General features: G+C 40.3%; 1 protein-coding gene across 1 annotated transcript in view; it reads right to left on the bottom strand.

The window, feature by feature from the left end:
* LOC124775351 (formin-like protein 14) overlaps positions 1–24,106 on the bottom strand; it is a 47,709-nt gene extending 23,603 nt beyond the window's left edge. The window contains exon 1 of the mRNA XM_047250183.1: positions 24,029–24,106. Coding sequence (XP_047106139.1) covers positions 24,029–24,106 — 78 coding nt within the window. The remainder of the gene's footprint in view (positions 1–24,028) is intronic.
* Positions 24,107–25,775: the final 1,669 nt, after the last annotated feature.

Genomic DNA, 25,775 nt, shown 5'->3' with positions numbered 1-25,775 from the left:
GAATCTGAACACCAGTCCAACACTAACTTTGAAATATGTTTGGCATAATTTATCTGTAAATCTTTCTACTGCTGCGTGAAGCTCGATCATTTTTACAGGAACAACGACAGAGCATTGGTATCTGTGCCGGGTAAACACAGCACTACAAGTGGTGAACAGATTTTTACTGTTAGATCGTTTTCTTTTAGCAGAAAGTATGAATTTTTATTTCGATGCTTCTATTTCCTAAAAAGTGGATATTAATGCAAAACTCTGTCAAACACTCTAGGTGGAAGTATCGGCGTGTATTTTACGTAGCATTCTCGTTTTATCTTTTATATGTAAAAATCTATATTTACTTTTAATACTGTATTATTGTACTACACTTCAACATACTTTTAAGCTTATAATTTATAGAGTGCAGCAATCAGTCGTCCTTTTTAGATTTAATTGTGCAAATCCAGATTCCGGCTAGTAACTAGCCATTCTCAGTGCGCTGTTTTTTATTCTCAATGCATGTAAGTCCCTGTTGTTCGGGCGGCAGTCACAGTTCTTTGTGATTTTACAAAGCATAATATAACTAATAATTTTCTTAAATTATTGGGGGGCCTCTGCCCCCCCTCCCCCACCAAAAAAAACGAATTTTTGTGGGGGCTCGGGCGCCCCCAGGCCCCATGGAGAAGCGAGAAGAGGATTTTACGATTTATGAGCTTGGTGCGAATGATGTTCGGTACAGTAAGGACGCTTTCACTGCACCAAAAATGGTTTATATGGCTCCTAGCTCCGCAGATGATGGAGGAATTGAAAGAATATATGATGAGATAAAAGAATTTATTCAGATAGTTAAAGAAGACGAAAATTTAATTGTGATGGCGGACTGGAATTCGATGCACGGAAAGGAATAGAAGGATAAAATGCAGAACATGGAGCGGTGCAAAGTAATGAAAGGAAGAGTTGCCTGGTAGCATTTGGCTCAGAGCTCAGTTTAATCATTGCAAACACTTGGTTTAAAAATCAAGCAAGAAGGCAGCATGCATGGAAGAGACTTGGAGACAACGTAAGGTTTCAAATAGATTACATGACGGTAAGATAAAGATTTCGAAATTAAACCTTAAACTGCAAAACATTCTAGTGGTAGATGTGGACTCTGACCATAATGTATTGGATATCAACTGTATATTAAAACTGAATAAACTGCAGAAATGGAGGAAATTAACGAGATAGAATTTTGATAAGTTAAAGGAACCGAAAGCTGTCGACAGTCTGAAAGGTAGCATTACACAACGGTTGACTACAACAACGGATAGGAATGCTATAGAAGATGAATGGGAGTCCCTGAGAGATGGATTTATTTGAAAGTCGCAAACCTACAGAGTACATTTCTGTTTTCAAAGAGTAAAAATAAATAATGGGAACAAGAATAAAGAAACAATTGCATCACACATATGGAAGTATTAATAGCAACAATAATAATTATTCTTATTATTAATACTTATTCCTATTATTGTTATAATTATTACTATTAATACTTTGGCACGTGTTATGTAATTGTTTCTTTAGTCTTCTGTTCCGATTGTTAATGTTTATCCTGTGAAACTGCAATCGTACTCTATAGGTCTGCGAAAACGGACTGCCAATAGAACATTGCTATGAACTCCGAGAAGTCCTTTTATATGTCAGGAACATATTGTCCCATATAACAGTTTCACACGTATTGCAGTACAAGAACTGCCATAAACAGGGCTCGAACCCGTGACCGTTGGTACGACAAACTAATGCTTTACATACTTCCCCAGTAGAGTTGCACCACACAGACGCTCACCAGTTACGCTTTTCCTGTGCTCCATGGGTCAGGTGTTACGTATTAAACTATATTGGAGTTCTGATTGTTACTCTGTCAATATACGACGTTTGGTAGCGATCTGACTGACTGACAATTGGAGGTTTGGGTGTCAGACGCTCAGCCGTTAAAATGCAGCGGGCTTGTATGGAAGTAATGGTTGAATACTATGGAATGAATAGACTAACGAGTACAGGATATGAGTTGAAAGTAAACCGAAGAAAGAGGGAAGTTGTGAAGAGTAACAGAAATGAGATTAGCTATCAACTTAACATTAAAACTGGGACCACGAAGTAGACGAAGTTAATTCTGCTACCCTGGAAGCGAAATAACATATGACGGAATAAGCAAGGAGGACATAAAAAGTAGACTAGCACAGGCAAAGAGGGCGTTCCTGATCAAAAGAAGTTCATTAGTATCAAACATAGGCCGTAATTGGAGGAAGCAGTTTAGGAGAACGTAGGTCAGGAGGACAGTATTGTACGATAGTGAATCATGGACAGTGAGAAAACCGGAAAAGTAGAGAATTGAAGCGTTTGAGATGTCGTATACAATGATGTTAATGTTAATTGGACTCGTAAGGTAAGGAATGAAGAAATTCTCTGCAGAATCGGCGAATCGAGAAACGTTTGGAAAACACGGACAAGAAGAAGGGACAGGATGATAGGACATGTGTTAAGGCATCAGGTAATAACTTCCGTGATACTAGGAGTTGTAGAGGGTAAAAACTGTAGGGGAAGACAGATATTGTAATACATCCAACAAATAATTGAGGATATAGGGAGCAAATGCTATCGGCCGTATCAAATGTGTCGCAAGACTGATGACATAAAAAGATTATTGGCAAGCAGTACAGGAAAATTGACTGGCGATGATCGAAGTGGATGAAATATAAAATGCCAGTAACAAGAAATAATGTGTTGACATTAAAAAAAATGGTTCAAATGGCTCTGAGCACTATGCGACTTAACTTCTGAGGTCATCAGTCGCCTAGAACGTAGAACTAATTAAACCTAACTAACCTAAGGACATCACACACATCCATGCCCGAGGCAGGATTCGAACCTGCGACCGTAGACGTCGCTCGGCTCCAGACTGTAGCGCCAAGAACCGCACGGCCACTCCGGCCGGCGTGTTGACATAAAATATATATTTAAATTTGATGAAGTCTTTTCTAAAGGTATTTGCTTCGAGTGTAGCCTTGTATGGAAGTGAAACGTGGAAGATAAACTGTAGAGGCAAGAGCAGAACTGAAGCTGTTCAAACGTGGTGCTCCACAAGAATACTGAATGTTAGATGCATAGATTGGGTAAGTAATGATGAGAAGGCCCGCCCGGTTTGCCGAGCAGTCTAACACATGGCTCTCCGAAGTGGGAAGGAGCGCCTGATCCCCGGCACGAATCCACCCGGCGGACTTGCGTCGCGGTCCGGTGTGCCGGCCAGTCTGTGGATGGTTTTTAGGCGGTTTTCCATCTGCCTTGGCGAATGCGGGGTGGTTCCCCTTATTCCGCCTCAGCTACACTATGTCGGCGATTGCTGCACAAACAAGCTCTCCACGTATGCGTACATCGCCATTACTCTACCACGCAAACATAGGGGTTACACTCGTCTGGTGTGAGTCGTTCCCTGGGAGTGGGGGGGGTCTACCAAGGGCAGAACCGCACAATAACTCTGGGTTCGGTGTGGTCGGTGTGGGGCAGCGGAGGGGTGAAGTGGACTGCGGTAGTCGTCATGGGGTTGTTGACCACTGCGGCTGCGGCGGGGACGGAGCTTCTCCGTCGTTTCTAGGTCCCCGGTTAACATACAATACAATACAATACAATGATGAGGTACTGATTCGAATTGTTGAGAAAATAAATGTATGGCACAACTTGGCTACATGAAGGGATCAGTTGATACGACACGTCCAGGGGTATCGTCCGTTTGACAGAGGAGGTAAGTGTCGAGATTAAAATTTTTGAGGCAGACCATAGTTTGAATATAGTTCAAACGGATGTGGGTTGCAGATGTTTTACAGAGATAAAGAGGCTTGCACAGCATATATTAGAGTGAAGAGTTGCATCAAATCAGTCTTCCGACTGCAGACAACGGCGGCAGCAGCAGCAGCAACAACAACAACAATAACTCTCGATAATAATAACTGGTGCTTTGAAGTCAGGTACTGGGTCATACTAGGATACATCATTCCCCAAGAGCACAACCTGCGAAATGCAGTTTGACTTTCTACACTACCTTGCTTTGAATAATATAACGCAGAACATTACACTCAGAACGAATGTCCGACAGAAACAATACAATAATGCCAGATGTTGCCGAAGGAAGTGTAATAGCAAAGGCAATGTTCTCAATATTCGCTGACGAAATTCCAGTTAAATTTGACGTTGAATACGTCGCGAAATTAGCTCCTTTTCAAGCTTATATTAGTCGAGAATCTCTCGTTCAGCGAATATTTCCGTCTGACTGGAAAAGTGCGTACCTCTTGTTTGCAAAAACGGTAAAAACTATGGTGCACAGAAGTGTAGATCAATATCAGTGACGTACATCTCTCACGCGATGTTAGAGCATATTCTAAACTCAGACACTGTACTGTGTCAAATTTGACGTACATTAAAAGACGTTCTTCGTTTCCACATATGAGCTACGTCACGTGAGATATAGAGAAGAAATACGAAGAGTTTTAATGTAATCATGTTGAGTTATAGAGAAGAAATACGAAGGGTTTTAGTGTAATCATGTTGCAATTCTTGCCTAAGCATTTTTGTATATTTGTTGTAGGTATAGAGATCGACAAACGGGTGCAAAACACATCAGCTGTGCAGCAAAGCAGAGATTGGGCAGCGGCGACGGCGGAGTCCAGAGATAGTCCACCATCGCAGATATCTGGCCGCTATACGACGCCGCGAGAGCTATTTTCCACAATGTGAAAAAAGTCGTTGCATTTTGTCTGTCATATGGTTCCTGGAGATCTTAACGTTTTGAGACATGGGACGTAGCAGATGCGGGAGATAATATTGGTAACAGTTTGCTGGGTCGATAAGTGTAACTGTTGAGAGAAGTTGTGGTTAGGTCGTTCCGAAATTTGTTCCGTTTAGGAAATTTAGTAGTGTTCCTAACCGTAAGGTTCCGCATGTTAGAATTTGATTAATTAAGCTGCGAATGCAGTTACGTGGATTAAGGATATCGCCTATTTGAGTTAGGAGCTCGTGTACTAAGCTGTGTGTGTGTGTGTGTGTGTGTGTGTGTGTGTGTGTGTGTGTGTGTGTGTGAGGCTGGATAATTCCAGTGGAAGTTAGTTTATTTGGACTTTAGGGGTCCTACAGTTCCGTGAAAGAGTGTTAGCGAACCTGCTGGCTGACTGAGGTGGCAGAATTCGTGCTTATTTGGTTGAAGTATTATTGTGGTTTCCGATCGGAGGTCTCCACGTAATTTATATTTTGTCTGGCAGTCGCTAACGATTCAAACATTGGAACTTTGTCTCACTTTGCTGCTGGACGCATCGTGTTACGTGATGTTTGCGAACTGCTCCAACGATTAAAGAAAAGGAACTGAAGATCAGAAAAACTGGAACCGTATTACGAGACACTGTGTAACCGGAAGAAAGTTGGAGAGATCCTTGAGCTTTTATCTATAAACAGTAACAACATAGGTGACTGGCAAAGGAAGTAAAACCTAGAAAATCGTTTTCTAATTACGTAGTGTGATTGTGTTAACGCGTGCTGTGAGAAGCAACAAATTTTTAATGTTTGTGGATATTTGTCGTATTATATGGAAAGTTCTTTATTGATTGAACAGACAGCAATACCACCAAATTCCACGAATAGTTTCTAGTTATTTGAAAGAGATTTACATATGAGAAACATTGCGCAAGTATGCGTGACGTATAAGCAAAGGTATTATTAATTTTGTTTCGTCAAACGAACTCGCGTTAATTAAAAATATAAAACTTGAAAATTATTCAAAGGAGTCATATTTACTAGGGAGTAACTCCAAAGTGGAGATAAAAGAATAAAATTAAATGCAATTATCGTTAACATTTTAGTAATAAGAATTGTAGATCAGAGACTGTACTTACGTAATAGTGGCATCTGAGAGAGAAAGTTTATCATATCTTTGAGTCAGCAAAAGAAGATAGAACAAAAATACCCTAAATTTTTACGTTAAATAACAAGACTCGAGAAATAATTACATACAAAAGGTATTAAAGCAGTATAATCCGAGTCAATATAATCTGCAACCAGGAACAGTATGAGAATAAACCGACGATCCCTTAACATTTTGCTGGGTTAATTAAACTGAATTACGTCGTATTATCGTAGTGTGAAGGTACGACTTTGCATTACTTACAGTGGTTTTTTGTTTAGAGTAGCTTTGCCATAGCAGTTAAAAGGGTTTTTAAGAGTCTTTGCAAATAACAGAATTACCATTAAAGCGGTAGTTTTGATGATAAGTTACGTAATTGAAGCTGTTACGTATACATGGTGTGTAGGTTTGGTGATAATACTGGTACCCTGTGTTTACACGTAATGCGTGGGTGACGTGGTGATTGACTCTTCAAGTCATTGTCATTCGCTAGAGTCTAACCGATTTAAGGAGTAATAGTTAAGTTATCTCTGCTGAACTAATTTCAGAACGGTTGACTTTTTGCACATTGTGAAAGTGGTTGGATGCGATTGCGCATCGCGTATAAAAATTACTTCAGTTTTGCTAGGTGTACATGCGTCAAATAAAAGCGTGACGAGTGTCATTCCAATAATCTGCTGAATAATAACACTACCTACGTAGAGTTACAGCGTAAGCTATTCTAGCTGGGAGATAACGCTCGACATAGGGCAGACGACATCAGATACGTACCCAGTTGAACTTTGACATTGTTCAATATCAAGACATCTGTGAGCTAAAGCTATCTCCTCTCATATAATCATCCGAATTCAGGAAAAACCACTCGTGTGAAACACAGATTGATTTATTCACGCACGACACTTTGCAAGCAATACGAGTAGGTGGGGTCGAACAGGTAGATTTCGTCTTCCTAGATTTCCGAAAGGCGTTCCACACACTACCACACCGCGGATTGCTAACCAAGACATGATCATACGGAGTATCTGCGCAAATAGAAGGTGGCGCACGAAATGGTCCAGCTTTTGTTTCTGTAAAAACATGTTTAGCTCCCACGTTTTTAATCACTCCCCGACACGTATCCTCAGTTTTCTCGCCGCACGCCTCAATTACTAGCACTCGCAGTTCCATCACTGTACGGGCATGTTTAGGGAAAATCTTTTCCTTTAGCAATACCAAAACAAAAACAAAATCACTCGGATTCAAATCACGTCTGTTTGGGGACCAGTTTTGTCCGCAAGCGCAACGATTAGGAAATCTTTGTAAAATTGCATTTGCCTTAAAATTTTCATGCAGGAAGTCTACGACAACATTTAGCTTTGAGTGGTTCGGGTCCATCCTGCATGAACCACTGGTTTTGTAACTGAATCCCTTTTGTACGAAGCTGAGGAACAAAATTATTAAACAGCATGTTTAGATAACGTTCACTGTCTGTTAAAAAAAGAATGGCGGCATTACTCCATGACATGCGGTAGCGGCTCATACAGTAATTGTTGGGGTGTAATGCACCTTTTCATGAAGCGCGTTTGGATTGTCTGAAGCGGAAAAATGCACTTATGTTTATTAAAAGCTCCATGAAGGTGAAATTGTGCCTCATCTGAAAACCAAACATTGTTCAAGAAAACGCCTTGATTCACAGCCCTTTCAGCGAATGTGATTCTTCAGTGTTTCTTGTCCGTCTTTAATTTAGGCAACAGTTACTTTGTACGGATATAAACGCAAATCAATTTTCAAAATTCACTGTACAGATCATTTTGAAATCCCAAACTGTACTGCAGTTTTCCTTGACGACTTGCCTGGTCTTCCCAGTAACGCTGCTGCGACAGCTTCGACACACTGTGGGGGAACGAACATTGGCAAGGGCGTTCTCGCTTCCTCTCAAGCACTGAACCATTACTATTAAGTGTTTTGTAGCTTCAACGTACTGTTTCAAATTAGACTGACCATCGAGTTCAAAGATGTGCACGAAACCGCCTCTGTGAAAGCACCACATTTTTCTTTTCATGAAAAAAATAACACAATTTCGACGCGCTGTTCAACAGTCAGTTTTTCTTGGTCAGCCATCTTGGGTCGATGCATGAGCAGTGCACTTGGAAATAAAAGAAACTAATTTCCATGAGCTATTCTCACTTCTGCGAATGTAACACAAAGTAGCAAATGATAACCTAAGCAATTAAGGCCAAAATAAATGTTGGGTGATTTCGTGCACAACCCTGTGCATGTGATGTGATTGGTTCTAAGTCGCAGGATTATTTTATGAACAGAAACCAGTAGGCTGTAGTACTACACAGTGGATGTTCTCCAGATACAGAAACAATTTTTCATATGGGATCGACAGCATTAAGATTTGTCGCTGGCGGTGCTGTTTTCTACCGGGTATTATCGTTGGACGCTCGCAAGGAACTGGAGAAGAACTTGAACAAAGTTTCAACTTCGTGGAACGAATGGAAGCTATCTTTAAATGTGGATAATAGCTGTAGCAAACAGAAAGAACGGAATCGTATGTCACTATATGATTAATGGTGAGCATCTTGAATACCTCACATCGTATAAGTATTTAAGTGTAACACAAGGAAGCGACATGAAACGAGGCGATCGCGAAAAACTGGTATTAGGGGAAGCGAACTGGTGGAAGGCTTTTGGGAAAGTGCAACGCACGTATAAAGAAAATCGCATACAAGATGGTAGTGCGTCCAGTTCTATTGTTGCAATGTCTGGAGTCCTTATCAGGTAGGTGCAACAACAGACATCGAAAGATTTCAGAGACACGTTGCTAGATTCGTAGCAGATCTGTAGAAGTCATACAGCAGTGCTCGGGGAACTTAAATGTGAATTCTTGAAAGAAAGACAGCGTAGTTCTTGCCAAACCCCTTTGGTAAATTTATAGAATATGTATTCGAAGAAGAATATGCGGAAATTATGATGCACTATCGTTTATCTCTCGTAGTAACCATGACAGGAGAGATTAGGGTACGTACGTAATTTTCCTTTCAATGTGCGAACTGAATAGGTAGGGGAAAAAATCGATGATGTACCCTCCGCCATGCGCTATACAATGGCTTCTGGAACACGGATGTAGACGTAGATATAGTAAATACGTAAACTATTTACCATACGGTCACAGCAACACCAACATATTATTCACTGGCAGTGGTGTTGTTGACAGGATTGAAAGGAAATGCTGAACAATCCAGTGTTTATTTGATGCACTGAATGGCGGCTCTCTTGAAAATTGGGCAAATTCTAGCGTTAGAAATGATACAAACTGGGGCGAGCACCTAAAATCACTAACAGGAAAAATAAGCGGAAGCCTTCGGGTTCTAAAAAAGCGGAGTGCATTTCTTAAGAGCGCTGTTCCAGCGTAAGTAGACACGACAGCGTACAGAACAAACGTTCCTAGGATTGTTACAGTTCGTTGTAGCAGCTATTGCAGTCTATTCATTTCAAAGAAAAGCTAACAACCCGTCTGTATCAAAAATTGTGCGAACAAAACTAATTCAGCAATCGTGTTAACGTCTGAGCTATAGTATGTGCAATATGTACCAAAATAATAAATTTACTCTTTTACTGACATCAGTGTCGTCTCTGTCCCAGCCCTAGATTTTCTCACTTTTCTCTTGTAAGTGACCAGATGAAACTGGACTACAAAACTAAGAATATGGGAGCATCTATATGTCCTTTGCGGATGATATTACGAATTATGTGGAAATTAAGCAAAAACTGTACGACAAACTTTTCAAACGTACAGCAGAGAGAGAAGAGGTTTCCTTACATTTTTCACATAAGTGGAGTTCATGACGAACGCAAAGCATTCCGAAAATTTTTAACACAGATTATTGAAAAATTTAGAAATTTAAACATTTTGATAAAGTAATACAGGTGTAATGGCGTGACGAAGAGGTGACTGAACTCATCAGCAGGATAGAAAAGGCCTATCAATTGGAAAACACCTTCGTAGGCTGAGGTTTGTATCTGTCAAGGCAGGATGTAGCATTACGCCACTAATTAAACAGGAATATTCCTAAGCAGCCGAATCCCTGGGTTTGATTTTCGTGCATGTGAGAAATCGAAATTATGGAAAGAAAGAAATATAATGGGAAGAACACCGAGATCTTCAAAAGAGAGTGATACACACCATAAAGTGAGTAATGAAGATCTGATCTAAAAAACAGAACCATTAAATACAAATGCGAGGGGTGAAGGCTGATCTTTTACGGACGTCTGTTCCGAATGAATGAAAGGAAACCTTGGAAGAGGATCTTTTAATATATATACAGGAATGAAATCGTCGTGTTACAAGAAATTAGAAGTTATCTGGAAAATATTAGAATCAAGACTATAAAGTACTAGACCGAGTGATATTCACAAAGTAAATCTGGAATCCCTCCTGCAGAGAAAATCAACGTAGAGAAGCTTGATGATAAACATGGTATTGAAGGAATTATGGGATATCAAAATAATTTTTTCCAAATCAGAGAATATGTAGGTTAAATAATATAGAATAAGAAAACTAAGGCAAATAAGAAGTTTACTCTATCAACAGCAGAAGCGGAAGGAAATGAAGTTGGACTGATGGCAACGTAAAACAAAGTCGACAAATTGCGAGATGTGGGATATTCTGGCCGTCATGACTCTCTTTTACTGTTGCCGCGTTTCTGTTTGAAAACAGGAATGCATAAAAAAATCATAATACTGCCATTAAAAAAAAGATTTACAAATTAAATCCAAAATCTTAACCATTGAGACATCTAAACATAATTGTAAAAGGGAGTGATGCCTCTTGTTACTTTATGAGGACTCAAGGACGACCCAAATGCCAGACTTAAACGTTTCTGTAAGGTTTTTGGCAGACGTCACACGAGTAGTGGTGTGCTAGTGTTGCGTAAGAGAGCTGATGTTGTGTAACGATAGGGTTGCTTGTCGCCTCTACCTGGTGCCGTAGGAAACACTTTCTCTGCCTGGGAGTCGTACTGACACATTCCAGTCTGTTTGTGCCTGGAGGAACGGTTCTTACTTCTGTTGTTTTGTGGCGCCTTCACAATACCCTTCCTGCTGTAACCTTGGCAGGGTTACAACATGGGAAACTGAACAGACACCAGCATTACAGTTTACATTACCATGACCGTTTTTGGAAGTACCGTTTCAATCTACGCCAACTGATACCGTTCAGATAATGAAGTACTTTATAACAAGTTTCAATCGACAGCTTAAGAAAAAAGTACTTCATTTCTTTTTTTGCTATAGTTATTTATGATGACATCTGTAGTTTCGCCTTGTATTTGTCAACTATCAACACTTTTATCGACGTGATGTATCAGTTTGATTTTTTTTTTTCTTTTACACCCTTACGTATGCACTCTAATCGCCATTGTGCAGTGTGAGGCGGCGGATTTTTCTGGCCATTTCTTGTTTCCTTCAAGACTGAAGCAATGGAAAAATGACCGTGTATACACCTCCATAAAAGCATTAACGTCTCATATAGTGTATTTATCTGAAACATTGATTAGCTATGTTTATCCAAAAGTAATTCACAAGAAACAAGTCGCCTTCTTGTAACGATTTCCTTTACGTTTCTCAAATATCTCTGTAAAAACCCTCATATTGACAGAACAGATTCGTTAGTTCTCCATCTTCAGACTGACTTCAGAACGAGCACAAACATTTGAGCAGTAGTTACGATGAAGAAGTTTTGCAAGCATTTTCCTCTGTATGTACTCTATAATTTCTTAGAATTCTCTCTACAAATCAAAGCCTTCCTCTATAGAGTGGCTTGGAACGTTCATTCAGATTCGGTTCCCTTCTCTGTACTACTCCTACACATTTAATCAATAAGATAACTAATGGAGGATCATCATTTACACGCTAATAAATTATACGAAATTTTTCTCTTTCTTATCCGTTAACTTGAGTTTAAGGCTAGCGCAACGCCAGAAGACAACACTGAGGTGCAGGAAGGCCTGCAGAGGATCGACAGTTGGTACAGCGACTGTCAGTTGACCATGAACAAAAATAAATATAACGTAATTCGCATTAAGTACACTTCGATTACACTGTTGGTGACAAATCACTAGAAGCAGCTACAACAGTAAAATCATAGGAGTAAGAGTGGCAGGCGATCTACAGTGGAATCACTACGTAAAAATAATACATTGCAAGAATAAGCAGATACTAGACTGATTCATTGGAAGAACACTTAAGAAAATGTATAAATGAAAAACAAAACATTGTGTACGTTCTATAGTATTAATTTATTTAGCTACCCGGTTTTGGCTTAGAAATCCATCATCAGACTTTAACAGATTATCGTCGTCAAAGAAGTTACCATATTTGTCAACAACACTGGAAAATATGTTACTCACCTAGAATGAGACACGAATACAGATGCAATGCCATCTTTGACAGCACAGTGGTAATGCGATTAAAAAAGTTTAAAAACTAAACAGTAAATAAATATACCTTGCAATACAATAAAAGACGCATTACGAGGGATTTATGCGAATGGGACGGAAATCGGTAGATGTGATGCACGTGTGCAACAAGCGAATAATCTCAGTTTCAGAAAAGCTGGGTGATTTATTCACAAGAAAGAGATTCACAAACTGAGCAAGTTAATGACGCGCTGGTGCAGCTCTGGCCCTTATGCAAGCAGCTATTCGGCTTGACACTAATTGATTTATTAGCTGTCCTGAATTGTCTCCAGCGATGAGTCCCGCTTCGAACTGAGCCCCATTCACCAGCGAACACTGTTTGGAGACGCCCTTGACAAAGGTGGGATGCCAGCCTGACTGTCACACGCTGTACGGCCCGACAACCAGGAATGATGGTTTGGGTGCCATTTTTTTAACGTAGCAGAACCCCTTTGGCTGTCATCCCTGACACTCACACAGCACAGCGGTAAGTCGAAGATATTCTACGCCGCGTTTAGTTGCCCTTCATGACAAAGCATCCTGGGCTTACATTTCGGCAAGATAATGCCCACCCAAATACGGCTAGAGTTTCTACTGCTAGTTTTCGTGCTTGCCAAACCCTACCTTGGCCAGCGAGGTCGCTGGATCTCTCCCCAACTGATAACTTTCGGAGCATTATCGGCAGGGCACTCCAACCAGCTCGAGATATTGGTGATCTAACGCGCCAGTTGGACAGAATTTGCCACGACATCCCTCAGGAGCACATGCAACAATTCTGTGAATCAATAGCAAGCTCAATGACTGCTTGCATAAATGCCAGAGGTGGATCAACGCGTTACTGACTTATTCAATTTGTGAAGCTCTTTTTCTTGAATAAATCATCTAATTTATTTGAAACTATAATCATTTGTTTGTCTGTACACATAAATCACATCTACTGATTTCCGCTGCATTTAGGCAATTCCTTCGTGGTGCGTCGTTTTCTTTTGTCTTAGTGTGTAAATGGAGCAAACTAGAAAAACATTAACATTAAAGAAGTGTTGTTTGAACAGTAAATAAATATAAATGAAGCAGACCTGGAAACGTATTAACACTAGACAAGTATTTAGTTTGATTTGCTCCATTTATATTTATTTGTCGTTCACCTTTTAACCTATTTAATTTCATTGCCACTACGCTGTCAAAGATGGGCCGGCCGCGGTGACTAGCGGTTCTAGGCGCGCAGTCCGGAACCGCGCGACTGCTACGGTCGCAGGTTCGAATCCTGCCTCGGGCATGGATGTGTGTGATGTCCTCAGGTTAGTTAGGTTTAAGTAGTTCTAAGTTCTATGGGACTGATGACCACAGTAATTAAGTCCCATAGTGCTCAGAGCCATTTTTTTGGTCAAAGATGGCATTTTATCTATGTTCATGCCTCATTTTAGATGAGTAATATCTTTCGCAATATTGTTTACGTATTGTAACTTATTTGACGACGACTACCTCCACGCTAAATAAAGTAAACAATAGAGTTCAAATGGCCTAATGCGCTTCTGATAAACTACAAGAGGTTTCGAAACTAAGCTGCCGATGTGTCACGATAGGGAAATTCATAGTTCGTGTGAGTTGGGATTTATGACAGTGAGATTTTGACTTCCACTACGTAAAAGCGTCCAAAAACGAAGCGTTTCACAGCATGTAGTGAACAGACAAGAAAATAAACAAATGGATTTTGGACTAAACTTGAGTGTAAGATGTAATTCGAGTCATAATGAGAATGATGTGGAGGTGGTTGTGATGTGTTGACAGGCGATAGGATGATACATGGATCAGGAACTTTCTTTGCTGAACTGCAAGAGACAAGATGTTAGGTGCGTAGATAACAATAGAAAACACTCAGGTGCGAAATGAAGGCCGCATTGAATGGAAAGGCCTGGAGGAGGGCTATAACTATAAGTGGTGGTCACATTGTTGCTGTTACTGACGATATTATAAACAGTAGATTTTAAGGAAATGGTGATAACACAGATCAGTTTTTTTCCTTAAATCTATTCTTTCTCCTTGGGTGGAAATCAGCCCCTGGCCGGGAAGTGTTTCACCAGAGGGAAGAAGAAGAAGACTGAGGCGACGCGAAGAAAGGTGGGCACGTGGACTGGAGCAGGCAGCTGTGACGTGTGTATGCGACCAACACGGACTATAGCAGTCTTAGGCCATAGTTGATATAGACCGCGCATGACGTCAATCTATTGAAACAAACATCTCGATCAGGTGAGTAGTGGCGGATTATTACAATGGCGGAAACCTGTACACCGTTTGGATGTATTGAAAGATATCGGAAAGGAAGTAACATATCGTTCCACGGGTAAAACTGTCTAAAAAAAAAACTGAACCTTTTTTTCGAGCTTAAGTCAATGAATTTACAGGTTGATGTTAAAGAGTGATATCTTTATCAAGCAGATATGGATGGCTTTCTGTTTGTACTTAATTGTGCCTTAGGATATCAATCTAGTGAAAAATGCTTGTAGAAACTTATGAAATATTAATTAATTGCAAGATCTTTCTTTTTTCTGTCTGTTTCATAATATGTTCTTACGTAATCTCAAAAGTGGCTACAGTTTTCACACTGATGAAGTAGAAAGGAATGTTAAGACCTCTGCTTTTAAAAGGGAGGTATTTGTAGGCCAAACGACTCCACAGATGTTTGAAGCAAACACAATTCAGAAGTCTTGCAGACGTAAGTTAGGATGTAAGTTGGTACTCAGGATCAAGGAGCCGATGAATGAAGAAGATTTTGAGACGAGAGAGTGTTAATATCTAACTGACTGAAAGAGTTTTCTTTGCAATCAACATTTTCTAATACAGTACATTTCCTATCTTGATAATTTCGGTATGAGTATAGGATTAAGCTTATACTGTGTAAGAAAACTTAACATCGTGGATAGAAATGGAAACATGGCAAACTCTTTTACGCATATTGTTGAGAAACAGGCAGGAAACTAAATGCTTCCAGCCGAAATGATATTCCGTTTCCTGCCCCTGTGGAAGCGGTGAACCAAACGATTCACAATGCAACAAAAAGAGGAATTCACCGAACAACTAATATTTTGTAACTTGTAAAAAGAAAGAAGTGTCAATACAGTGTTTCAAACTGTATGTTGTCCTTTCACCTGGCCAAAAGTAAAAACGATGACCGTCCCATTAATATCGAAAGTTTCAGAGAAATTTGGTTAACTTTACTGCAGCATGAGTAATTGTGGGAATCAGTACTCGTTTGAGCTACAATGAGAATAACTTCACTAGGAATAGTGCTGAATGACACAAACTTGGCATTTTGCCCCCCCCCCCTTTTCACGTGACTTACACGTCGGTTTCAAAACTCAGAACAGCAGAATTAGGGGCGTGCGCGCTCTGTATATGGTGTCCCAGGATGAATGGTCAATATTCAGAGATATGGCAAGAACGATCATTCGAAGCAAAGAAGTCTAGTGATCTAAACTGCATACCTCAAGAGCTATGAGCACTTCTCCATCTTCGCTACTGTGGAACAAATCTCTTCTAGGGAAGAAGTGCTCATAGCTCTTAAGGTGTGCATTTTAGATCCAATGTTCACTTGACAACTTTTCCTTATTTTGTTCCGTATTACTTCCTCCCAAAATATGGAAAGCAAAGAGCTTGCAGTGGAAGAGATTTGTTTCACAGTATATAAGATGAAGTAGTGCTCGTAGCTCGTAAGGTATGCGTTTTAGACCCAGTATTTATTAGATTATTTTGCTTCGGTTGACCATTGCTGTCATATCCCTGAATACTGACCTTTCCCCCTGGGACACCCTGTACGTGTCTACGGCCTAAGTTGGCAGCAGTGAACGGGTACTCACCGCTAGGAGCAGAGGCAGCGACCTGACGAGCATGTTGGCGACTGCAGCGGCCGGCGCCCCGCCTCCTTAAGTAAGTCCACACCCGCCTGCGCCCCCTGGCCACTAGGATGCGGACACCACTTTCACAGCGGCGCAGCGTTGCGCACTCCCCTTTGGCTGTTTTTGTTTCCAGACAAAGAGTTGCCTCTCAGGATGAAGCAACAAAATATAGGTATTAAATTTTTCTAAGAGCCGATGTTGAAAATGTTCCTTTTGATATCACGGTACAGTGAAATACTTTCTGATCTTTTCCATTGGTCGTCCTCCAACATCAAATAGCGTCTTCTTTTACACATTACGCTACTGCAAATTAGAAAAAGCACGTAAGTTAGGCATTTCCTACTATACTACCCTCGCAGCTGTCAGCGAACACGAACTGGGTGCAACCAACGCTTGTCCATGCTTTAGTTTATCATTGGTCTCACACACTTCGATCTGCAGAATTGAATATGCTGGTTTTCTCAATTAGGAGAGATATAATTTTCGACAAGCCACTTAAGCCGGCCGGAGTGGCCGTGCGGTCTTAGGCGCTACAGTCTGGAGCCGAGCGACCGCTCCGGTCGCAGGTTCGAATCCTGCCTCGGGCATGGATGTGTGTGATGTCCTTAGGTTAGTTAGGTTTAATTAGTTCTAAGTTCTAGGCGACTGATGACCTCAGAAGTTAAGTCGCATAGTGCTCAGAGCCATTTGACAAGCCACTTAACTGTTGTTTTGAACAAATTAGTTACAAAATTCTCCGTTTCTGTATGACTCTTCGGTTTCATTGTAATCATCATCAGTTTCCTCCCATGTGAACAGATACTATGCATCTCTGGCAGCTCATCGCTTCCTTCCTCTCCCCTCGACCCTCACCGCCAGGCTGTTTCTTGTACCTTGGCATCGTGCCCTACAAATAAAGAAAAGATTTACTTATGCGGTCCATACCATTCGACTTTGATACGCCACATATTACCCGACTGACAGTACATATTAAAACACGAGAGAACAAAAACCGAGTTCAGTGTGCGGGATTTCATTATTACGATAATACCTACACTAGACTCCTTAAACATTAATACTAGTATTATGATATTCAGTGTAGTACATAATATATACATAATTTATAGTATGATAATATTCAGCAGTAATAACCGATGCTGAAAGTTACACCGTTCACCGGGTTCAACGCTCAGAAACAAACTCGAAGCTACACTTCTCAAATGTCAGTAAATGGCAGAGTAATGTCTGCACGTTATTCAAAGCACTGCATGCTTTCGCTGTCGAACTGCAAGTGGCTTATACTTATCGCCGGCCTATACAATGCCACCTATTCCACTCCTCTCAACACCTCCTCATTTCTGTCTCTGAGCACTATGGGACTTAACTTCTGAGGTCATCAGTCCCCTAGAACTTAGAACTACTTAAACCTAACTAACCTAAGGACATCATACACATCCATGCCTGAGGCAGGATTCGAACCTGCAACCGTAGCGGTCGCGCGGTTCCAGACTGTAGCGCCTAGAACCGCTCGGCCACACCGGCCGGTCCCTCCTCATTTCTCGTCCTATCCATCCTATTTAGTTTTTTCATTCTTCGCCAAGGCCTCCAATGTTTATCTGTCTCCCCCATTGCCCACGTTTCAGCGCCACAATGGAGGACACTTCATAAAAAACACTTTATCAGTCTCTTCCTCAAACCCTTGTCCATATTGCAGCTGAAAGCTCCTTTTCCCACAAAATGTCTCTTTCGCCTTTGCTATCCCGATTTTAATTTCTGTGCTGCGCTCACAGCCGCTGCCTGTTCTGCTTTCTAGGTATTTCACGCTCTGTACGTGTTCGATTATTTCTTCATTCCACGTTATTTTCAGATTTTTAATCCCTCCTTTGTTATTTTTGTACTGATTTTCTTTCCATAGCTCTTTCATTTGGTTTTATTGTAATATTTACGTCATAAAAGCAGTAACCTCAGAAAATGGGAAAGAGAACAGTTCAAGCAAAAAGAAAACTTTTGCAAGTGAATGACCGAAACAAAACAATGCATCCTGGGAATGGTTCCGCGTACCTGGGATCAACAATAAGGTAGAAGACACGGAGAGCTGTCACTGGTGGAGAAGTTGTAATTAATAAAGCAACAAAGCTCATGAAAGGCAAACAATAGCGAAAGAAACTAAAATATTTTGTGAAAAATGTTGTCTTTTGAGAAATTCAGCAATGTTGCAAGACGTCCAGCGCTAGTCACATGAAACTAGCAGACGTTTTTATGAAGTGGTGCTGAGCAGCAGATAAGAGAACCCTTGTACCTTGAATGTCAAGAAATTCTGGGAGGTTTCTAGTCACGCTATTAGGGGGACGTAGAGAATTTTGAAGAAATTGCCGTACGTGGAAAAATTAAAGTCTTGAAGCCAACAGGGAGAGCAGGGGAGTCGATCAAGTGAAGAGCAACTCAGACTTACAGTTAGGCCAGGGACAGACGCAAAGTGATTGAGAAAGAGTGGCAAAATAGAGTCCTACTATCACAAAGGTATAACAAAACTGATGAGGGTATCTAGTTTGCAATGATCCTTTTGTCAACACAGAATAACTATAGAACTTCCAGTGACCACATTAGAAATAGTTTGTAGACGATACTTTGAGCTTTCAAGTGCCGAATCACCATTTTATTACTCATTTTTTGGCTCCATATTTCCTATCAAATGACGCGCCCACCGTTTACAACCATGTATTTTCGAACCACGCATTTGGAACCATTCCATGCAAGCTCATCACTACTTCATTTTTTTCCCGCAAGTCTCCATTAGTTTTTAACGTAATTACCTAATTACAGTGTTACAATAGTTACTTTTCCGTACGTCTACTCATTCTTTCTCAATCGTTATTCAGTCAGGTTGCTTATCTGTTATACCCGTCCTTTCACGCTATTCTTATGTCACCGTAATTTTGTCGCACGGGTACCACTGACCAACTAATGTTTACTCGTATTTTCCCTTTGTCTTTATGCTATTCAGAAAAATGTCTTTTCATCCTAAATACAACTCTTTAGGCTTAGATGGAGACCATTTTGGTGGTTTACGCATCTTAAATTTTCACGAATAGGAACTAACTGTCTTAAGTTCACCAAATTTATTAAACGCTGCTACACATTTCTTTGAAATTTTATTCCACTTAATGATAATTACTTATCGCAATTGCCTTTTATTCCTGTTTTCTAACCATGAATATTTCAATTTCTGTCATGCAATAATTTTAGACTGTATTTTATTTCCGATACGGTATTTTCATTTTGCTGTAGAGCCCTGACTTGAAAATGAACGGCGGTTCGAAAGCAAGAGAGTTGATACGAAAGAAATAAAGAATTTACTGCAGAACGTGGTAGTATCTATCGAAAAGGGTTATTAGCAGTTGCATGTCATATCATTCCTCGTGCTGCTATCGTGCAGGGTGACTACATTTTCCCTAAATGATCGCTAGTTAAGGAGACATGTCTCCACTATTTGTTTTTTTCCATTTTTTCTACCATGTGATGATTTGCTTACAAAATATGGGAATGTTTCTTGCCGTTTATAATTATTTTCCTTCTGTTTGTGCCAAAGCGGGGCCACGTGACAATTTTATTTGCTCCTTCCTTTCATCTTTTTATCATGACTCCTCCTCTTTTTTCAGATCACTTCACACAAAAGTTCTTACTGCTTCTACCTCGGAATCCTTCAAAATTTAGTACTTTATTTCCGAAAATATCTCTTTCTGCTGTTCCTACAGGTTTATCTTGTATACTTCCAAATCTTTTTTAACTTCTCGGATCCAGCTTGTCGTTAATTTCCTTTCCCAGAGATATCTAAAGGTCTGTTGTATCAGCCTATTGGTATTTATTCTGTACAGATACCCAAATAATATGAGTCTTCTATTTCTTATTGGTTCTGTCATTTGTTTTCTATATTTTGATATGTTTCATCGTTGCTGTTTAATTTCCAGTCTTCTTTGTTTCTTGCTGGGCCTAAAATTGTGTGATGATTCTCCTCTTTGTATTTCGTTTGTCTAATTCATAATTTAGTGTTTGGCATACGCTTGGGTATAAGCATTCTGGTCTCGTAGTAGTGTTGTAATGCATTATTTTTCTTGATATGCACTTTTTATTGTATATGTTTTTTTTATTTCGTATGTTCTTTCCATCTGTGTATCCTTTCGTTTGCAAAAGATTTTTCTAACATCTTTTCTTAAATTATATCTGATAGACGCTTCAACTTTTTAGTTTCCATTGGATCAGTGCCCATATGTCTAAAATTTTGGTGAAATTTTTAATTACTGATAAATTTCGTTTTCTCTACTGAGCAATTTTCTGTACAGGCCGTCTGTTCCAAGAGAAGGACTTGTAATTCTGCATGCAAAATCATATTTAAATTCCAGGCAGTTTACTGCAGTGTACTCTTTCTTTCTTCCTTCTTTTGTTAGTGATATTTGATATTCTCTTAACTTTTCATTACAAAGTCTTACTATTTTTTTCAAATATACTGTTGAAGATGACTAGAGATAAGCCATCACCTTCCCTTACACTTACGTTTATTTTAAAGGATTTAGAAATATCACCCATGAACTTTACTTTAGAGATTTTGCCTTTAAGCTTTTCGGGATTAGATCTGGTAAAATTTAGGATTAAACAATGAAAACTCCACGTAAGAATATCAACAGGGCAGGAGAAGGTAGATTGCTACTTACCATAATTAGATGACACGTTAAGTTGCAGGCAGGCACAATTTTTAAGTGACACACAAAGCTTTCCGCCACAGCCTTCATCAGCAAAAGAGAAACATACATTATTCAAACACACAAGCAAGCACAGCTCACACACGCATGACCGCCAACTCTGGCAGCTCGGGCCTGAATGCCACTGGCTTAGCTTTTTTCCTGCTTTGCCACAATGTATCTTCTGTCAATCACACATTTTAGAGGTCTGTATTCCCTTTTGCCTGCTTCATTTGCTGCACTTTTTATTTTCTCCGTGAAAATTACATGCCACACAGGGTGTATCATACTTGATAGCGAAAATTGACATATATGAGAACATGCGATAATAGGAGCGAAACCATTCCAGCAAAAATGAGTAGGGGAAATGAGCTGTTTGCTAGACAACAGCGAATGTGTGGATACGAGCCATTAACTTCAGTATGAAATTTTGTGTATACGAGAAATCGCACGAATCTAGGGGTTGTCAGTTCGACTAAATACCTAGGAATTGCAATTACGAGCAACTTAAATTGGAAAGACCACATAGGTAATATTGTGGGGAAGGCGAAACAAAGACTGCGCTTTGTAGGCAGAACACTTAGAAGATGCGACAAACCCACTAAAGAGACAGCCTACATTACACTTGTCCATTCTTCTGCTGGAATATTGCTGCGCGGTATGGGATTCTTACCAGGTAGAATTGACGGAGGACACTGAAAAAGTGCAAAGAAGGGCAGCTCGTTTCGCGTTATAGCGCAATAGGGGTGAGAGTATGACTGATATGATACGCGAGTTGGGGTGGCAGTCACTGAAACAAAGGCGGTTTCCTTTGCGGCGAGATCTATTTACGAAATTTCAATCACCAACTTTCTGTTCCGAATGCGAAAATATTTTGTTGACACCCACCAACGTAGGGAGAAATGATTATCATAATAAAATAAGAGAAATCAGAGCTCGAACGGAAAGATTTAGTTGTTCCTTTTTCCCAGCCGCCATTCGAGAGTGGAATGGTAGAGAAGTAGTATGAAAATGGTTTGATGAACCCTCTGCCAGGCACTTAAGTGTGAACTGCAGAGTAACCATGTAGATGTAATGTATATTTCTTTGTCAGTACAAATCAATTACCGTGTACTTTTACTAATTCAGTTTTCCTTGTTAACCCGTACAGTACAAACAGATTTGTCATAACGCGCAGTACCAAGGGAGGAGGGGAATTGGTGCCCACCACAAAAATTTTTATAATTAAAATTTCTTTAGTTTTTATTGATCTTTGTTAACAAAATATTGTACAAAGAGCTACTAACGCGTAGTAAAGATCCAGAAACGGCAAATTTCTTTTAGCACACTCTACAAAAACTGATTTAGTATTTTTCGCTTTTTTCATCATTAAAGTTTATTTCGTCTTATTTTCTTGAGCAGCACACTGCACATTGGCAGAAAAAGACATTAAAAAGTTATTGACGAACACTTTATTATAATTAAAAAATATTACAGATATTTTAGGTTAAATACAGCAGTTTACAGAACATAGTCTATGGGATCACTTATTCATCTGTTTCTTCGCAGATGTCTTCACATTCGGAACATATAACAGTTTTCTTGCTGTGTTTACTGCATGTGCATCTCACACTGTTCACTTCATTGCACTCCAATGCTTTTGACTGGCTTTCACGACACAAATCACATCCTCCCCTTCCTGCTTCAGCTTCCTATTCAGTGTATGGTTTCGTCAGCTGTAGTCCCAATTCTTTTCAAAAACCGTCGCTTATTAGATTTTGTCTTATTCCACTTTGGGAAGTTGAGCAGAAACAATGTATAACCATTTAACGCTGCTATGTCCACAGTAGTATAGAAAACAGATAGCAGCCACCTACTAGCTGCTCTCTTAGTTGAGAGTTTCCTCACCATTTCACCATTTGATGGATTGTGTCAACGCTGGCTGTCGTCTCATTGTAATACAAATTTATGACTGTTTTCTTCTTAGCGCCAGTAGGTGAACCAATTGCAGCGTCATAATGTTGAGTCGACAGCAACAGAAGGTTTTTTTTGCGTTTCTCAGGGTGAACATAAGAAACAATTGCGATTAGGATATTTCCAGTACTAGAATTCGCTGCATTATAATTCTCGAGATGTCTTTCAGTTCTTGAGGTATATTCTTCCTATTAGCTTGCAATGTTCCTGTGAGAGTTAGCTTGTGGTTCCTCCACGAATCTTCGGCAAAATCAACTGAAGTATAACATCTCTCGCGGTGACATTGCGCCCTGAATGATGTATAGGTACAACCAGATGCTTCACTACAGCTGCGCCTGTATTTGATTGTTGTGGAGTATAATTTTTCTTCCCTGCATACGACTCCATGCTGAGCACATATTTGGTTTTAGCGTTTGTGAGCGTTCGTATAAATATACCAAACTTCCCAGGTTTCTCCTTTATGACGACCTTGAAGTGACGCCTGCCACGGAACAATGACAACATTTAGCGTCTTCCTGTCTTTAGATCTTACTATTTCAGTAAGCTGATGGAATCTAGTTCTACTCATAGTAGCGGTATGAACAAATATTCCTGAAGTATTGGACCATAAATCAGGAATAGGTGAATTATGCCATCCCTCCTCATAATAATAAGTAACCGTTTATATGCCACGAATTCAAGTCTGTCTTTTTTAGGTGAATTTCGTCGCCTCGCGGGATTAGCCGAGCGGTCAAAGGCGCTGCAGTCGTGGGCTGTGCGGCTGGTCCCGGCGGAGGTTCGAGTCCTCCCTTGGGCATGGGTGTGTGTGTGTGTCTGTCCTTAGGATAATTTAGTTTAAGTAGTATGTAAGCTTAGGGACTGATGACCTTAGCAGTCAAGTCTCATAAGATTTCACACACATTTGACCATTTTATTAAAATGTTGTCTCAATGCTTCTTCATTGGTATGCTTTATTATGATGTTACAAATTTCTGGAGAAACAAATCTTTCCGAATGTTTCTCTTATTGTTCCTAGTTTACCTTAATTTCTTCTGCCTTCTCACTCTTTCACTATGTTTCGTGCTATTCGCCTTATGGTATATGGAGATTTGGACGTAAAAACTTTTCCAAATACTTTTCACTGACCTCACCAGTTGTGTCACCATCCGTTGCAGGTGTCCAGAGGTCGTCTTCAGAGCCTGTTTGTATATCATCACTGTTCATATCCTCGCTCACAACACATTCAAAAATGGTTCAAATGGCTCTGAGCACTATGGGACTTAACATCTCAGGCCATCAGTCCTCTAGAACTTAGAACTACTTAAGTCTAACTAGCCTAAGGACATCACACACATCCATGCCCGAGGCAGGATTTGAACCTGCGCCGTAGCGGTCGCGCGGTTCCAGACTGTAGCGCCTACAACCGCTCGGCCACTCCGGCCGGCCACACAACACATTCCCATTCAGTTACACTCACTACTTCATCACTGTCACCAAATTTCAGAATCTGTAGGTTCTTCTAAAAATGTTTGATGCATCTCTCTCAGTAAGACAGCGGCGGTACATTTTCAATCAGTTCTGTCAACGGCGCTGAATAAGAAAGGACAAGAAACAATCAGAAACCGAAGAGAAATGAATCATTGTGGAGATCATTGTTGCTACGCACACAGAGAAGTTCAATCCCCAGAAATGTTATAATTTATGAAATACGACATTCGTTGTCAACTCACATCTACTACTGAGGAGGTAGACTTTACGACCACCGGCATTAGAATTAAATTAACATATTAAGTTTAGCTAAAAATTATGTATTTATAAAATCTGATAGAGGAAATGACAAAAAAAAACAATAATTATTTTGATCAGCATTTTAAAATATGAATAACAATCGAAATTTCCATATTTAGATGTTTACAAAAGACGGGCACAAAGTATCCCCGTCGCCCTGGGTACTGCAAGGGTTAACGATTCACCATGTGAGTTGTGCAGGGGATAGGCAAAATAATGTGAACAGTGGTAGTAATGGGATGGTTGTGTTTGACGGTCAACAATGCAGGTAAGGCACGTGTCGCGCTGTACTGTTCGTGGTCCGTACGGACTAGGCATCAGTGCAGGCTATTTACGAGTAGCGCACACTTCGTATTTGGAGAGGCCGGGGTCGACGTGCAATGAAAGACTTAACAGAGTTCCAAAGAGGGCAGATTGTGGGGGTCCGATTAGCTGGAGCATCAGTAACCGAGACAGCCAACTTACTGAATGTTTCAAGAGCAACTGTTTCAACAGTCATGACAGCCTACACAAAACATGGAAAGACATCATCGTGTAAACGTAATGGTGGACGCAAATCAGAACTAAATGACTGAGATGGTCGTATGCTAACACGAATTGTGTCAAAACAACGCAAAACTTCAGCGGTTAAAGTGACTGCAGGGCTCAATAGCCATCTTCGAGACGCCATATGTATCGACACTGTCCGCCGAGAACTCCATAAATCGAATATTAATCTACGAGATGCTATACCGAAACCGTTAGTGACGCCAACCATCACAAGGAAGCGTAAAACAAGGTGTCAGGAGCATAAATACTTGGCAGCTGATCAGTGGAAACACGTGATATAGTTCGACGAGTCAACGTTTCGTTATTTCCAACATTGGGCCGGGTTTTAGTCTGGAGAGCGCTAAAAGAAGTCTACAATCCTGATTGTTTGATTCCAACGGTGGAAGTGTGATGATGTGGGCAGCCATACATGGTATTCTGCTGGTCCCATCATTACTCTCAAAGGCCGTGTTACAGCCAACGATTATGTGAACATTTTAGGTGATCAGGTGCACCTGATTGATTCAAATGTTGTTCCACAACAATGATGCCATATTTCAAGACGATAATGTACCCA

This window comes from Schistocerca piceifrons, chromosome 2 (genome assembly GCF_021461385.2).
Source record: "Schistocerca piceifrons isolate TAMUIC-IGC-003096 chromosome 2, iqSchPice1.1, whole genome shotgun sequence".
In the NCBI taxonomy this organism is placed as follows: Eukaryota; Metazoa; Arthropoda; class Insecta; order Orthoptera; family Acrididae; genus Schistocerca; species Schistocerca piceifrons.
This window is presented reverse-complemented; position numbering and strand designations above follow the sequence as displayed.